The sequence below is a fragment of the Hydra vulgaris genome, chromosome 09 (genome assembly GCF_038396675.1).
Source record: "Hydra vulgaris chromosome 09, alternate assembly HydraT2T_AEP".
Lineage (NCBI taxonomy): Eukaryota > Metazoa > Cnidaria > Hydrozoa > Anthoathecata > Hydridae > Hydra > Hydra vulgaris.
Genome location: NC_088928.1, coordinates 39,796,678 through 39,813,300, shown reverse-complemented (window position 1 = coordinate 39,813,300; position 16,623 = coordinate 39,796,678). Strand labels below are relative to the sequence as shown.

The 16,623-nt window shown below is 27.6% G+C and overlaps 1 protein-coding gene across 1 annotated transcript; it reads right to left on the bottom strand.

Annotated features, from left to right (window-relative positions):
* Positions 1-10,065: 10,065 nt before the first annotated feature.
* Positions 10,066-14,775, bottom strand: LOC124811489 (uncharacterized). The gene is made up of 2 exons (XM_065806423.1): positions 14,607-14,775; positions 10,066-11,568 (listed from the first exon to the last, which is right to left on the bottom strand). The coding sequence occupies exons 1-2, from the start codon at positions 14,698-14,700 to the stop codon at positions 10,271-10,273; spliced, it is 1,392 nt and encodes a 463-aa protein (XP_065662495.1). The 5' UTR covers positions 14,701-14,775; the 3' UTR covers positions 10,066-10,270.
* Between the last annotated feature and the right edge of the window lie 1,848 nt (positions 14,776-16,623).

Here is a 16,623-nt window from a genome sequence, read left to right as displayed (position 1 = left end):
TAATTCTAATTCTTTTAATTTTATTGTTATTATATAGTTTTTAAGCATTTAACAGTTTATTATTACATCATAACACTCTAAATTACAAATAAATATAAAGTTACGAACTAAAATAACAATTCTACAAGTACGAAAAGCTACTGTAAGTATCAAAAAATGTTGTGTAGTATTAATTAAAGCGTAATATACAATTCTTATGCTTTATTAAACATAATAAATCAAAGCCAGAGGTTTTCTTTCTTTTTATAGATGTCAAAAAGATGTTGAAGACACTTGATTGCTTGTTCTGCACACTGATTTGTTTTGGAAATTTCCATTCTCGATGGTTTTTGATTCTAAAGCTTGCTTCAGCTTTTTTCGTGTCGCTGCCACATAGCTTTCGATAATCATCTGCTTTGTACATTTGGTCAGTAAACTAATGGTCGACCCATCTGTAAAAGATGATTCTACAAATGTTGAGCAGTGAGTCTTTCCTTTCTGGTAGAAGAATAAATAAAAAAAGAGCAAGTATTGCTCGGGAATTTCATCTTGCATTATTTAATTTAGGTATTTTCTGAAATATCACTTTAGGAAGTACTCCAGATTCTTCAAAAAGGCGGAATACCCGAGTTAAATGAAACAGAAATTTTATGTCATCACGCCATCCTGCTGTTACAGTAATATTGTGTTCAGTTATAATATAAAAACGTTTCATATTGATTATGCGGGTATTACAAAGTGAATTTGTTTAAAAAGAAAAACTCCTAACAATGAGGATACCCCGCAATTATTATACCTGCTCGAAATAATTTTTGTATCAACGGTATCGCTCTTTTTAAACTAACTCACTCCCAACAAGACTGCAAGGAACCACTAACAAATTGGGAGTTACTAAAAAACAAAAAATAGTGACAAAGAGCAAACAAACGGTTGACAGAAGACTTTGCAGACAACGGTAGACAGAAGTTGTAGGCTGTGTAAGTCAGGAAAACATAAAGATTGGTGAGCGTTCAGAAACATTGATATGCGAGAAAAAAAACAAAATGAATAAAAGTTTTTAAAGCGTGTAAAGACAAATATAGTAAAAGGATATCTAGCGAGAATGAGTTTTGGTTAATGGAAATAGAGATAATAGCTGGTTTGAGCAACGACCATAATAATATTTGTATAAAAGAGAAAATGGTGCAACCTTGCCACGATAAAAGAGTGGCTTAAGATTAGCAGATAAAGAAGTTCCAACTACATTTATAATGCGTTTTCGGAATGTATAGAAAGAGCATTATTAGAAAAACCAGTCCAAATATGAAGACAGTATTCCATACAGGGACGAATAAAAGATTTGCAAAGGTAGAAAATGAAATCAGGAGTAAGATAATGGCAAACTAGATAAAAAGAAGCAACCTTAGCAGATGCTCAATTTGCGATCGATTGTATATATAACTTCCATGAGAGGTAAGACGTAAAGAAGAGGACTCGGTGGGAGAGTTGCCATAAATTAATATATGAATGTCAACAGTGTTGCGTTGTTATGACTAATAGTTATTACAACTGAGTTTTGTTTGAGCTTAAAAAGAGAAGAATTTTTGTCAGGAGTATAAGGTTAAGTTGTCAGTAAACAAAGCTACATCCCAGCCGGCCCATCTGGTATTGTAAATAGCCTGAGTATTCTAGTTTTAAGTTTTAAATTCGAGTTCAATATCACGTATTAACCAAAAATACGTATTTTTAATATACGGTTTTGTTCAAGTAGAAACATTTAACAAAAAAATTAAAAATAGGGCGCAGAGAGCATGCGTACACTAAAATTGCTAGATCAAAGTTAAATTAAACAAGAAGTTTAGTGAAAAGTCTTCATTTTATTTATGCAACTTTGTCTACAATTATTATCTTGTTTTAATAAAAACTTATATTCTATAACTATATTCTGTCAGGAATATTTAGGTATATACGAGAAGCTATATGAAAAGTTTTCATATAGTAGGTATGTGCGTATATAGCTTTTTACGGCAACGATTTTAGAGAAGAAAACTGCGACCTTTTTTTTTTACAGCGTGCTCGAAGTCGGTGTGGTAAGGATGTATTTATTTGTCTTTTTTTTTTAGAATTTTAAATCAGCTTAGATTATTAAAAAAGTAGAATGTTTTATGTTGAATAAATTATGTTTTTTTTTTTTTACAGTTAATGAATTTTTCAGTGATTTTATTGCTATTTAAATTTTCGTTCCTGTTCTGGAAGAGCATTGACATTTAAGGCATGTTGGTACATTTTTAAAATTTTCCAGTAAACTATATATATCAATTTTCTATTTGCCTGCCAAATTTCAATCAAAAAAATTAATGCACAAATACCTTATTTTTCCATCCAGTGGAGGTACCATTTCCACCTCTTTTACTGTTACTGTTACATTTTATTAAACTGTTTCTGCTACTGTTACTGTTACTTCTTGTTATAGATTCTGTTTGTTTTTTTACAGTTTCTATCGATTTTTGTTTTTTTTTAATTTCGTTCCCGTTCCGGAGGTGCATTAATAATTAAGACATGTTGGTACACTTTTAAAATTTCCAAGTCATCTGTATAAATCTATTTTCTATGTGCCTGCCAAATTTCATAAAAAAATAAATAATGCACACATACCCTATTTTTCCGCGCAGTGGAGGTATGTTTTTTCCACTTTTTACACAGAATTAAAAATATTGTTATTTTAATTCAAAACTTTTTTAATAACGTTATTAATAGTTTTGCACATTTCACTAAAGCAAAATTATGCGCAAATTAACAATGAAGTTCTATTACAAAGCTACCGTTAGCCGAACGCATGTTATTTACAAGATTTTGTAGCTGAAGTTATTAATCTAACAATTAATCTAACAATTAATGTTAATAATGAAAAACAGTATGAACTGTAATGTGTGATTGGTAAACTTCTGTGACAGAGTAATTAAAAAAAAAGGAGTATTTATACAAATAATAATGCAATTTTAAGAACTGATGCTTAATTTAGGTCAAATGTTTACCCATTACATAAGAATAGGAACATCATAAGATTGTTAATAAATTGTTTAAATATGATTCCTTTATTTGCATTGAGCCTATGTGCAATTTTTTTCTTGAAGTGTGTCATCAATATCTTTATGTTGTGTGAAATTCAAATCAAAAATTTATATTAGCTTTGAAAAAGATCAGAAACGATTGATTTAAAATCAAATGCTTGAGATTGATCAGTCCACTGCTTCTAACTTAGTTAGAAGTCCAAGAGGTCTTTTTAAACTACACCTTTTCAAGATGAAAACTTGAAAGTTGTAATTAAGAAACGTAAGATGTAATTAAGAAGATCAAAGTTTTAATTAAGAAACGTAGAATATAATTTAGAACATGGAAGATGTAATTTAGAAACTTAAAATGTAATTTAGAAGAAGAAAGTTGTAAATAAGAAATCGTTAGATGTAATTGAGAAGATATAAGTTGTAATTGAGAAAAGTTTATAATATAGATTATTAGAAAGAAGTTCTTCGTATTTTTAATTTTGTTGCCTTAGTTTACCTTGTAATTTTAGGTAGGATCCTAACTTGGCTATGGCGGCCATATAGGTTGGTTTTCAATAAATAATAATATATTATCAATAAAATAAAAAAGTGATGAAAAAGCCATTTGTGGCTTTGGCGGTAACTACACCTCTTGCAATTAAATTTAAATTTCTGCTGCGGACCCAGTTGTATGCTGTCTATTTGACACCTAAAGTTTGCGCTAGAGTCACACAATTGTCATTTCGCTGTGCACATTTAATAACTCTTCTTCTATCATTCGATGAAGATAAAGCATAATATTTTCTTTCAACTTGTTCAGTTGTATGTATTTCATGTCCACAAATTGGACAAGGTGGTTCTTGTTGTTCAAGAAGTGGATGTAAACAAATTTGGTGAAATAAATCCTTGCACGGATTCAATTTGATAGGAAATATTATGTTTGAGAAAGTTTTAGACAATGAAGTTTAAAATCTGTATGTTGCATTTGCTGTAACTGTAAGAATTTTAAACGAAGAGAATGATGATAACAGAAATGAATTTCCATTTGCTAAATGCCTATTTTGCTACTTGTACCCATAATTTATTTAAGATCTGTAATTTTTAATGTTCATAACTTGTTTCATATTGTTGATGGTTTAAGTATTATAGTTGTTCTGAAAAATGTAACGTCTGCATTTAAATTTGAAAACTTACAATTAAAAAAAAACACAATAAGAAATGCAAAATATAATGTAGCTAAATGATTTAATGCTCTATTCTTTAAACCCTTATAACTTCTTTTAAACCCTTCAGGGTAAAATATAAAATGTACAATTAGCAAATTTTTAAAAGGGACAAATTCTCTAAAGTATTTACATAGAAAGATGGAATCTCTATGTATTGTAAAGTAATGAAAACATTTCTTTGCAAAGAAGAGAAAAAAATGTTTTATTGTTGTTAATAAGCAAAACTCAGTTTCTTAATAACATTAGTTTTTAAGAACATAACTAAAAATATATATACCCGATAATTAATACAAAACAAAATCGCTAATTTAGATATACATTTATGTTATTATTTGAATTTATCTATTTATTGTATTTATGTTAAAGTTGTTAATGACATGTATATTATTAAAACTATTGATAAAAGTTTTATTAAACAAACAAAAATTTGAATTATTATATTTTAATAATCTTTCCTTTTAAATATCCAGTTATATAGTGTTATACAAAATATAAAGTTCTTTGCTGTTTGTCTTATTGAGGATGACGATGAAGGCAAAATGAGCGACAAAGAATACAGAAAGGTAGAGCTAACTCAATTGAAACTTTTATTATTTTTGTGGATGTGGTATGTGTCTTACTTTAAACTGATTGCATGCATTCAGATTTAAGTAAGAACTTTTCCTTTGATTAAATTAATTTCTTTTATAGATTTCTTATATTTGGAAGAACAATAAAAAACAATCAGAAGTTTCGTTTTTCTTTGAAATCGTCCTTCTTTATGATGTACCACTAAAGGCTAATGCAGTCAAATCTTTCAATAAATAGGATTTCAATTGTTTGTCTATTAATGTAGTTTTTGAATACTACGTTTTATAGTGTATTTTTAGTTGTATAAACAGTAATTGTAAGAAATTGTAAGAAATAATACATTTATATAATAAAAGGTAAATAATACACTCGTATACAAGTAAAGGATTTTAATGCAATTTTGTTATTATAAAATTAATATAACATGTTTTTTTATATTATAAAACTATAATAAAGGTGTGCACTTTTTTTTTAACATCTTCGCTTCCAACAAGGCTGCAAGCAACCACTAATTAGAGTTGGAAGTTACTGGAAGAGAAAAGATAAAGATTGTAGAGCAAGATAACGATTGATAGATAACTTAAAGGATCGCAAATTATATGAATCAGGAAAGTAAGATGAAGGAAGCTAATTCCAAAGAATTAATGTTTGAGGAAAAAAACTAGAGAAATAAGAGCTTTTGGAGCACTGAGGAACAGTCACAGAAAAAGGATGAGACTTAATTGAATGACGAATAACACGAGAATGAATTTTAGTAGATGGCACAAGAGACGCTAGCTCTTTAAAGCAGTGTCCATTATAGTATTTGTAGAAAAGAGAAAGAGAAATAACGTTACAACAATGTGATAATGGTTTGAGATTGGCTGCAAGAGCAGGTCCAACTATGTTTACAATGCGTTTTTGCACCTTGTCTAAAAGAGAAAGAGCATCATTAGAAGATCCGCCCCAGATATGGCAAAAGAATTCCATACAAGGCCGGATTTGAGATTTACTGAGATAGAGAATAGAATCCGGAGTTAGAAGTGTTGAGTTCAATAAAGTGATGCAACCTTAGCAGATGCTAATTTTGCATCTGATTTGATATAAGGTTTCCAAGAAAGATTAGAAGTAAGAGTTAATCCTAGAAGATGAAGAGTAGATAACTCATCGAGTACATTACCGTTCATAAATATAGGAAGATCTAAATTACTGCGATAACGATTGGCTAAAAGAAATTGAGTTTTATCTTAATTAAAGTTCACCAGCCACTGTGGGCCCCATGCTGTAGCAAAATTGAGATCTTTTTCAAGCTCAAATGCCCTTCCAAGCAATCAGAGAGTGTTGGCTTTTTATAATAACAAAAATAAATGATTGTATCATCAGCGAACAATGCCACCTTAGATGTAAGAATATCTGGAAGATATTGAAAACTGTACAAATGAATTTAATAAAACTTTCAAGTATTAGTTTTTAGTTATTATATTTAGAGCCAATGCGTGTGCGCGTTGGCTCTAAATGTAATAACTAAAAACTAATTTACATGTAATAAAAACTCTAAATATAATAACTAAAAACTAATTTACATGTAATAAAAACAAGTTTCAGACGCGTGTTATGTATCCAATAATCTGCAGGTCTAAAGCGTATTTCTGGTACATGTTCTACTCGGTAAAATGGCTCACAAACATTCTTGAAAAACACAGATTCTGAAAAGTTTTAAATGCGCATTTAACACCAAGAAAACACCGTATTGAATAGTATCTATTTACTGTGTTTTATGTGTATTTTCAAGAGTTTCAAATGTAAGTTTGATACTCAGTTTGATTCGCATTGTATACTCGTTTTTAAACGCATCAGAAGCGTATTTCTAATGCGTGATTGACACGATATAATAGCTAACACACATACCAGAATAATGCGTATTCAAACAACTTTTAAATGTGCATTTACAACTTAATGTGCCGACTGGAATTAAATGTTTCAGGACATAATTTGTTTATTATTTATCCTTCATTGTTTCTTACCTACATTAATGTAGATAAGAAACAATGAAGGATCAAGGATAGAACCTTGCGGTACCCCAAAAGTTACTAAAAATAAAAAAGGCAAACATACATATAGAGTTATAGTTAATTTTGTTTGGGTAATTTTTAATTTTCTGATAATGACAATCGACATTTTTCTTACTTGGTTGATTATAATTCTTCCATCAATTTTGATGATATATGCAATATTATTATCTTAAAAAGATATATATATATATATATATATATATATATATATATATATATATATATATATATATATATATATATATATATATATATATATATATATATACAAAACAAAAAAATAAATTGTGATATCCTTTATATGTTTTTGTATTTTGTTCAACGGAATATTTAATCAACTCTGTAAATAATACTCTATGACAATTAATACAATTTTAATTTTAAAAATTACTCAACTGAACACGCAGTATTTTAATTCACTTAATGCATTACTGATACCTTTGAAAAATCTTAATTTACTTTAGGCATTTTTATAGACTTATCTAAATCTTTTGATACTATTTATCACAACATTCTCATAAAAATATTGAAACAATATAGTATCACTGGCAAAGTTGTAACATTATTAAAAAACTACATAAAAAGTTGCAAACAAATTGTTAACGTTGATGCATCGTCGTTTTCCAATGTTTTAGAATTATTATTTAGAGTTCCACAGGGTTCCATACTCGGACCACTATTACTTTTTATTTATATCAATTATCTCCACAGAGTCTTTAACTTAACAATAATGTTTGCAGATGATACAAATTTTTTTTTTTATCCCAAAACAACATCAACAAGTTATTTCATGCTATAAATAATGAACTAAAGAAAGTTTTTTTTTTGTGTTTAAACTTTCGCTAAACATAAAAAAAAACAGTAGAGTAAAAAAAAAGTAGATTCTCTTTCATCGAGCTTTGAAAAATACTTATGCTACCGTGTGAAACACCTGTGTTTATCATTGATAACATTCACATAAAAAGAGTCATGTATACAAATTCTTTAGGTGTTATAGTCTTTCATGGAAATACCACAATGATAACTTATGTAATAAAATTTCTAAAAGTATTGGAATTCTTTACAAATTGAAAAGCATTTTAATGAGACATACTTTATTTCAACTATATTACTCTTTGGTTTACTATTATATTAGTTATGGCAATGTTGCCTGAGGAACACAAAAGTAAGTTAAACCCTCTACATTGTTAGCAGAAGCAAGTAGCACGTCTTATTAATTTAAAGATCGTTTTACTCATGTTAAGACACTTTTATCTAACATGAACATTCTTAATATTTATGAGATTAAAATTTTTAACGTACTTTGTTTTATGTTTAAATCCAAAATTAACTCGTGTCCAGTTATATTAATTTGTTTATGTTTCATTATATTTCATAGTGATATATATCTCTCCTAGTGGTCCTCTACAAGTCTCTCCTAGTGGTCCTCTACAAGTCTCTGCATTCTTTATATATGAAAAATATAAAAAATCTTACTATTTATATAATATATATTTATGCATATTTAATTAACGTTGGATTATACACATTGTTATACACATTGTTACAACGTTGGATTATACACATTGGGTTTTAAACTATAAAAACAATCAACTCTTGCGATGTTTTTACATACATTGAACTAATGCAACTGTGCAAGCTGTTTTCAATTGCGTTGATAAAAAATCTTTTCATTGATATCATTGCTGAACACATGATTTTGAATATACGTTGGATTTCCGTCCGAAAAAACAGCTGACGCTTGCGATGGTTTTACATTCGTTGGTCCAATATACGTGTGTTAGCTGTATGAATTTGTAGTAGCAGTGTGATGATGATAAATTTATTTAAAAACTTTGTCTGCAAGTGTAATGATTGTTTAGAGCATTGAGGATTTGAAAGTTAAAAAAAGAGAGCATTGAAAATAATAATTAGAAAAGAACTGTTGTTATAATTATTACTTACAATTAAGTAACGATAATAATTATAACTACAAAAGACCGGAAATTTAAAAAAAAACTGAAAAATCTCTCTGGACCCTAATAAAAAAGTAGGAAAAGTCTACCTTTTATAAACTTTCACATCAAAGGTGACACTTTTGACTCTTAAATGATATTTGTATAAAATTTCAACAACATTTTAATATTTGAAAAGTTTAAGCAAATATATTTGTTTCCATATATTTGTTAAACAATTTTGTTCAACGTATATACATTTGTAAAACAAATTTGCCCAACGAATATATATTTGTTACATAAATTGGTATCGGAATATGTTCTTACATTACAAATAATTTAAACGAATATTTTAAACGAATAATTGTTAACGAATAATTTAAATGAAACTTTCTGAAAAATGTTCGTATACCGATATTCAATAAACAGATATGTAATTACACAAAAGAAATGAGAAAAGTGATAACAAAAGTGAGAAATCAATTAATTTTCTTTGTCGCACTTCATCTCTCAAAAAACACTTTTGGGAGTACGTTTCCCCACTCTCCTCTACTTGCTGATTGTATTTTAAATATAATGAAACAAAAAAATCTGGAAATAACAGCCATTTAATGCGAATTTCGTATTATTATAATTTTTTGACAGCATGGTTTTGTGTTTTTGTCACTTTAACGATCTCTTTTTTTCGATCTAATTTTTGAAAAATTACGTATTGAGTATTACAACAAATAAGGAGTGAGACAGACTAATTTTGGAGAATGGCGGTCTAAGATCTTACTGAAAAAAAACTCTGTTGTCAAAAACTTTTAAAAAAAACTCGTTGAATCTGTCTGAAGGATGACAACTTTTTATCCAATTATTTGTTGCATTTTTTTTCAAGTTATTAAACAATTAGTATAAAAACAACTTAGGTAAGTAACAAATGTATAAAGTAAATTTATAACTTACATAAAAATATAAACAAATTTATAACTTATAGTCAGATGAAATAAAAGAATAAAAATCTCAAATATTATACAAAATTATATTCTAAGAAAACTGCCAAAAATAAAACAGCAAAAAGTTCTCAAAACTAAAACTATAAAATTGTCAAAATTTTGACTAAATTATAAAATTATTTGGTTAAATTCAAATTTTAATTCAAAATTATCTAATCTTTATATTTAAAAAATGTCTCAAGCTTCTTAAGGCAGCATACAACTATTTTTAAAAATTTATATCTAAAAAGAAACACTAGAGTTTTATAGAAAGTTAGCTTATAGGATTAGATAAAAAAAAAAATCATATATAAAAAAGTTAAAATTAATGCGACAGATTTTTTAAAATAAAATCTACGTTTATAATTAAAAAAATTACTAATAAAACAGACTTATTTTTGTATATTTTTACATAGAAAACAGTCTATATATTTTTAAATTTTTAAATTATTCTTTTTTCGACTTTATTTAAACAAATTCTGTATGCAGGATTGCAATTAAATGTATGGTTTATATTATGGGTATGGTTGGCAAAGGCTGGTGAATATCAAATGCGATAGTTTCAAGCTTGACTTCCTCTTGTTTATACAAATTTGAGTCTATAGCCATTTGAAGAAGGGTTTTTTTACCTTTTATGTTTCTAGCAAAGTTAGGGTCGTTAGTTGTACTCAGTAGTTCGCAGTAAATAGGTTTTAAATAAATATTCGATGGATTTTGTGAAAATTGTACATCGCAACATTTCTCTTCAGCTGTTGTCTTTTTATTTAATGTGGTGGTTTCTTTATCAATATTGCTTGGTAAAACACTTTTTTTGAATTTTTCTTTTAACTGGTGGTTTATACTGCGTTCTCTATATTCGCTATCTGTTTGACAATAGTTTAAGCTCATAACGCTATTATCTGTTGAGAGATCGGAATGCGATGTGAGGATTTGATAACTCCTTTTAGTAAGTTTTAATGAAATGCTTGCGTGGTATTTATTTTTGGTCTTCAAGCTTTTACACCTAGTGTTGTTCTTTTTTTGGTTTAAAAAACTTGAACAACTTGAAGTGCTTTTTTTAACACTCGAACTGTAAGAGTTCCTTTGTTTGTTGTTACTATTAGATTTTCTCACTGTTGTTTGACTTATTCTACGAGTTTTTATTGAACTTTTGGTCTCTATCTTTTTTAAATATTTCTCAGTAAACAGTTTGTTAACAGTCTCATTATTATATTTTAATGTATTTTTACTAGACAAACGAGTCTGATTATTAGTCTTGGTTTTGTTATTAGATGTGCTCGATATTAGCAATTTTGAACAACTGCGTTTTAAATTGCTCAAAGTACCTCTGAATGTGTAGCCATTTTCTTTATGTGCGTTAAGTTTAACTTCCGGAATTGATACCCTGTTTTTAATGGGTTGGTCGCTTGCTTTACGTGGCGGTGGAATTTTTGGCGCCACATCGGCTCTGTTACCATTAAAACTAAATGCTTTTTTTAGTCGGCTACTTAATGATTGACTGCTCCATTGGTCTATTAAACAATTTGTTGAATTAGCTTTAAATGTGAAAGGTATTGTTGCGTATAACTCGTCATCGCTTTCATCAACTTTTTTTTCCTCGTAGATATTGTTACCATAAGTAATATCAATTTTGTCATACTTATGTGTAAAATCATTAATAACAAGTTTAGTATTGTGTTCAATAATTCTATTAACAGTCATGTTAGTGGTAAAAGAAAAATTATTTAAAACTGGTTGGTCACTTATCGAATCTTCTCCATTAATCATTGTTGGTGTTATACTTATCTTTAGCTGAGCAAAGAGTAGGCCTATAAATATATCACAAGTATATAAAACAATACCGCAATACACGCATAAATTATAATATTATAGTAAAATGCAAAATGAGTCGTAAAATTAATTATCTCCATTGATTATTGATAATCAAATTGAATCAGAATAATAACAAAGCATAATTGTTCAAAATAGTACATCAACTTAATTGTATACATTCAATAAACTGATGTGTTACTCAAATAAATGTAATCAAAATGTAATTTCTGTAGAAGCAAATACTTTGCCATATGCAAAAACTTCTAATGCCACAATGCCAAGAGCCAAAATAATGCCAAATTGGCGTTCTATAATGTCATCTGACAACACTATCATTTGGCAACACAGATTATTTAAATAAAGTTGTTAGATATAATAAAAAGGTACTTTTTTTTGCGATCAAATTTAAAAGATTATTTTGGTAAGAGTGGTCAAACCCTCAACAATTAAGCCCGTCATTACACCATCCTTCTATGAAAATTTTATTGCTTAAGAAGTAAAGTTGAAACTTTTTTGCGAACTGAAAAATAAAACTTCCGCTAACTAAAAAAATAAAAAAACCGCGTACATTTTAATGATTTAAATATTTAAACAATAACGCTTTGTTCGCAACGTATATGAAATGACGTACATTTACTGATAATAAGTATAGATGAAATTAAATGTACACTAAGGCGATTCTACAAATAAAATGAGGGGGAGGGGGGCGGTGAATCCTTAAAAAGTACCGACTGGCTTCTTAGGAAAAAAAAAAAAAGTCCTCAAAACTAAAATTTACTCGACTGAATTGTGTCAAATACCAGACTAGCCGACTAAATTCGTTAAAAAAATTGACTGTAACACCCCCCCCCCCTTCACGCACACCCCTTCCCCCGTAAAATCGCCTCTGAATGTACATACATCAACTTACAAACTTTATTATCATTTTAAGTACAAGATTATTTATCTCGTTATTTTTTGTTATTATATGTTGCATCGTTTTATATAGCTATTATGTAATAAAAACTTTTTTGCTGTAATAAAATAACAACTGTGGTTATTTTATTTGAGAATTTACTGTTAACAACATAAAGTTAAAAGCAATGATATCTATTATTATATTCTAAATAATTAAAAATGAATTCTGTTAACCGCAAGTTCTATACATACACTGTTGATTTCAACGTAAACTTTGAAAGGTTAAACGCAAACCGCAAATTGCAAACTAGTTAAATGCGATTTTTTACGAACTAAAAATTTTAACTTAAAGAACCACAAATACTTTTTTCAGATTTTTTACGAACTAAAAATTTTAACTTAAAGAACCACAAATACTTTTTTCAGATTTTTTTTTACTGTTGAATAAGTGAAAAAGTAAAATATAGACAAAAAATTGAAAGGAATTCAAAAAAGTTAATAAAAAAAGTTATCTTATAATAAAAATGTTACTCAGGCTAAATAAAAAACTCACTTTGGCTGAATAAAAAATCTTTTTACTTAGGCTAAGTTAAATAAATTGTTATGTTTTGTACAAAAAAAAAAAATGTTACACAGGCTATATAAAACAAACAAAAATAAAAGAAAGTGTTACTTAGGCTTAATAAGAAAACTATTTCTTAAGTTAAATAATTAAAAATTTTACATTGGAATAATAAAAACAAAACCGTTGCTTAGGTTAAATAAAACAAGTAATATAAATTAGGTTAAATAAAACAGAGTTCTACTTAGGTAAATTAAATATTGTGTTAAATATTTTTGCATTTTGTGCAAAAATATTTCAACAAAAAAAAAAAAGTTCCTCAATTTCTAAGATATTTTAGGACTTTCAGATTATGGTAGGGGAGTGATGATGCATACCCCCATACCCTCTCCCCCCCCAAACCTTCACTGTTAGAAATCCTAAAACTATAAGAAACTTTTAGTACTAAGTTACTTTTCAATAAAGACCTTATTTTATTAAGAGTTCGAGGATTATTTTCTAATTTTTCATCTACATATGGGCATTTCCAAAAAATCATTCCCAGAAACTTGTGAATGTTTTGTCTAATATTTTCAAATAACAAAATCTCCAATTTACTCTAATTTAATTCCAACCTATATAAATATTTTAAACCTATAACCTATATAAATATTTTGTAAACAAAAAATGGTATTTATTAGTAATTTTATCAAAGAATAAATTAAGTTTAAAGCGGAATCACGCATGAAACATAAAAAAAACCAAATTTTATTAACTAGGTAAATAAACTTTAATTCCTCGGAAAATTAAGTTTAAGTTCCTTTTTTTAAAATAATATTTTGAATATTATTTAAAAAGGTAGTCACGCACGGAAGTTTCGAATTTGTCGCTTTCATGTAGTTATTTTTAAGAAAATAAATTGCTTGTGAGTATTTCAAGTCAAATATTATATTTCTACCATATTTAATATATTTTCGATAGAAATTAGTAGCCATCAAATATTTCTAGCTATGATATAACGTTTAAAAAATTATTGTATATTTTTCACAAACTATTGCAACACACAAAAAAGTAAAATGGTTAAAAAACACATATTTAAACATTCAGGTAGCCTAAAATTAAAAAAAAATGTTTTTGTTCTAGCTGTACTTTAAGAAAATCATAATAGTAAACATATTGCTATAAGTCCCAGCTTCTTATTGTAAAAATAAAGAAAATAAAAAATCACGTACAGAAATTTAAATGCCCATATCCCATCTACATAAAGAGGAGAACAACAGATTCAAAAAGTATTAAATTTGCACGCGCAATCGAATGGAAAATTCCATTCGATTGTGGATGGAATTCCCCAAATACGTATATAAAATTAACAGACTAAAGAAACTGTTAAAAAACATTTATTACTAAATTATTAATTGCTTTTATATATTCAAATATAATTTTTACGCCTTAGAAAATATTTTTTTTAGTTTTTTCTTTAATATAAGCTTTCAATTAAAAGTATAAAATATGAAAGTTATTTATGCCAGCACTTTTATAAAAAAAGTTTTGTTAATAGCCAACGGTATACTCGTTGAAAAATTGTATGAAACGTACCTTCTAACAAAGTTAAATTCTGGAATGAAACTTTTTGTTCATACTGCCTTAAATATAAGTTTTCCCACTTTTCTTTTACTTCTTCTTGAAACATATCAGCGGTTATTCAAAAAACTAGTCTTCGTTTGTTTACTAAAATATTGAGAAAACGAAAACAAATTTTATTAAACTTTTATCTGGTTTAACTGCACTGCAGACAATACCAGGAAATCATTAAACAAAAATGCTTATCGAAATGGATAATTATAAAAGAAGTGAAGAAAATTTATAGTGCGTAAAATACATACAAAAAGTATAAATTAGCTTTGATTGAGAAATAAAAACTTTTTTCTGCCAAATATTTTTAAAAGTAGTTCGAATAAAATACAATTGCATTTTATTTGAAGATTAAAAAAGCATTTAAAAAAATGCTTTTATAGAATACTAAAATAGAGAAAAAGGTTAAAAGTTATTACAGTCACGAAACAAATAATTGTCAGTGCATTGAAACTAGTAATAAATTGCTGCTTTAAACTCAATTTTTTTTAAATATAGGTTTATATTGCTTTAAACTCAATTTTTTTTAAAGACAGGTTTATATTGCTTATTTTGTGTTAAATCAGGTACAAAGACAAACCATGTTGCAAGTTTAACCTGTTTTTCAATTCATGTTTCCAACTAATTTTTAAATGCATTTTTATTGTAAATTTATTACTTTTAAATTATAATTTAATATTGTATATAAACTTCAATGGATATAACAAAAAGAAAAAACATTTATAAACAGTATTAACTTTTATCAATTTGAAAGTTTATTTTAAGGTCCTAATATTTTGTTTGTATCTGTATGACCATAACTATCAGATTTGATTAGATAATTATCACTAAGCAGATTAATTGGAATTACATTTGGATGTATTATTATATATATTTATATATATATATATATATATTTACATATATATATATATATATATTTATATATATTTTTTCTTTTCGACCGTTCCGGCACTTTTATTTTTTACATGACACCACCGGGTAAAAACACAATGTAATAGATCAAAAGTTATCCGCCAAAATTTTAAATAAACTTTAAAAACAAGTTCATTGCACATTTTGGAATTGTCGTCCAAACATCCGTAACGTCTGTAAATATTGCCTTCCATAATCCAACCCCACTCACATGGATTTAGACAATGATGGATTCTTACACAATGATTGTACCCAGCAATACGAAGCCTGGTAAACAGCTCTAGAGATATGCAGCTGCAAAGCGTCTTGCTTAGGGGTATGGCGTCTGGTAAACGTCCTTTTTTTGAAAATAAGTATATTCTGTATTCATTTACACTACTGTAAGAACTTGTAGGGTCATATAGTAGTATAACAAATCTTTTAATTAAGTGGAAAGTACTGATGATATCTTCCTCTGAGGGACAATTGGAAAATGATTACAAGGTGTTAGTGAGATCTTCAAATTTTCCCCAAGTTTTCTAGGAAAGTTTTTTCTTTTTTCCAGCAAAAAATGAAACTTGATTGCAACTTGTAATTGCATGAAATAGAGGTAAACATTTCTGTTTTGGACCAAGACATTTTACAAGATTGTGCAGTGAAATGAAGCGTTGGTTTTCGCCAGTACCAAACCATATCCATAATTCTTCTAAATGTAGCTCATGAAAAAGTCCTAAAGCTAAAATTAGAGAACTTTGATTATGTGATTTTTAATAAAATTTTTTCATGACATGAAATTTTTTCTGACTTAAAGATAATCTAAAGTATAAAAAATAAGTTTTACCAATGAAACAACATCAGTATCTACAGTTCTGATCATGAGTTTTTTGAATCCACTATTTATAGCAGCATCATATGTGTGAAGAAATATACGATTGTCTGCTTCTTCATGTTTACAAAGCTCAAGATTGGATTTGTTGGTCACAACAATCAATCTATCTGTTTGAAGACAAGATACTTGGACTGAAAGGAACTTAAATAATTCGTTTTTTTTCTGATTGACGCGAAGAAATGACTACCAATTACTTGG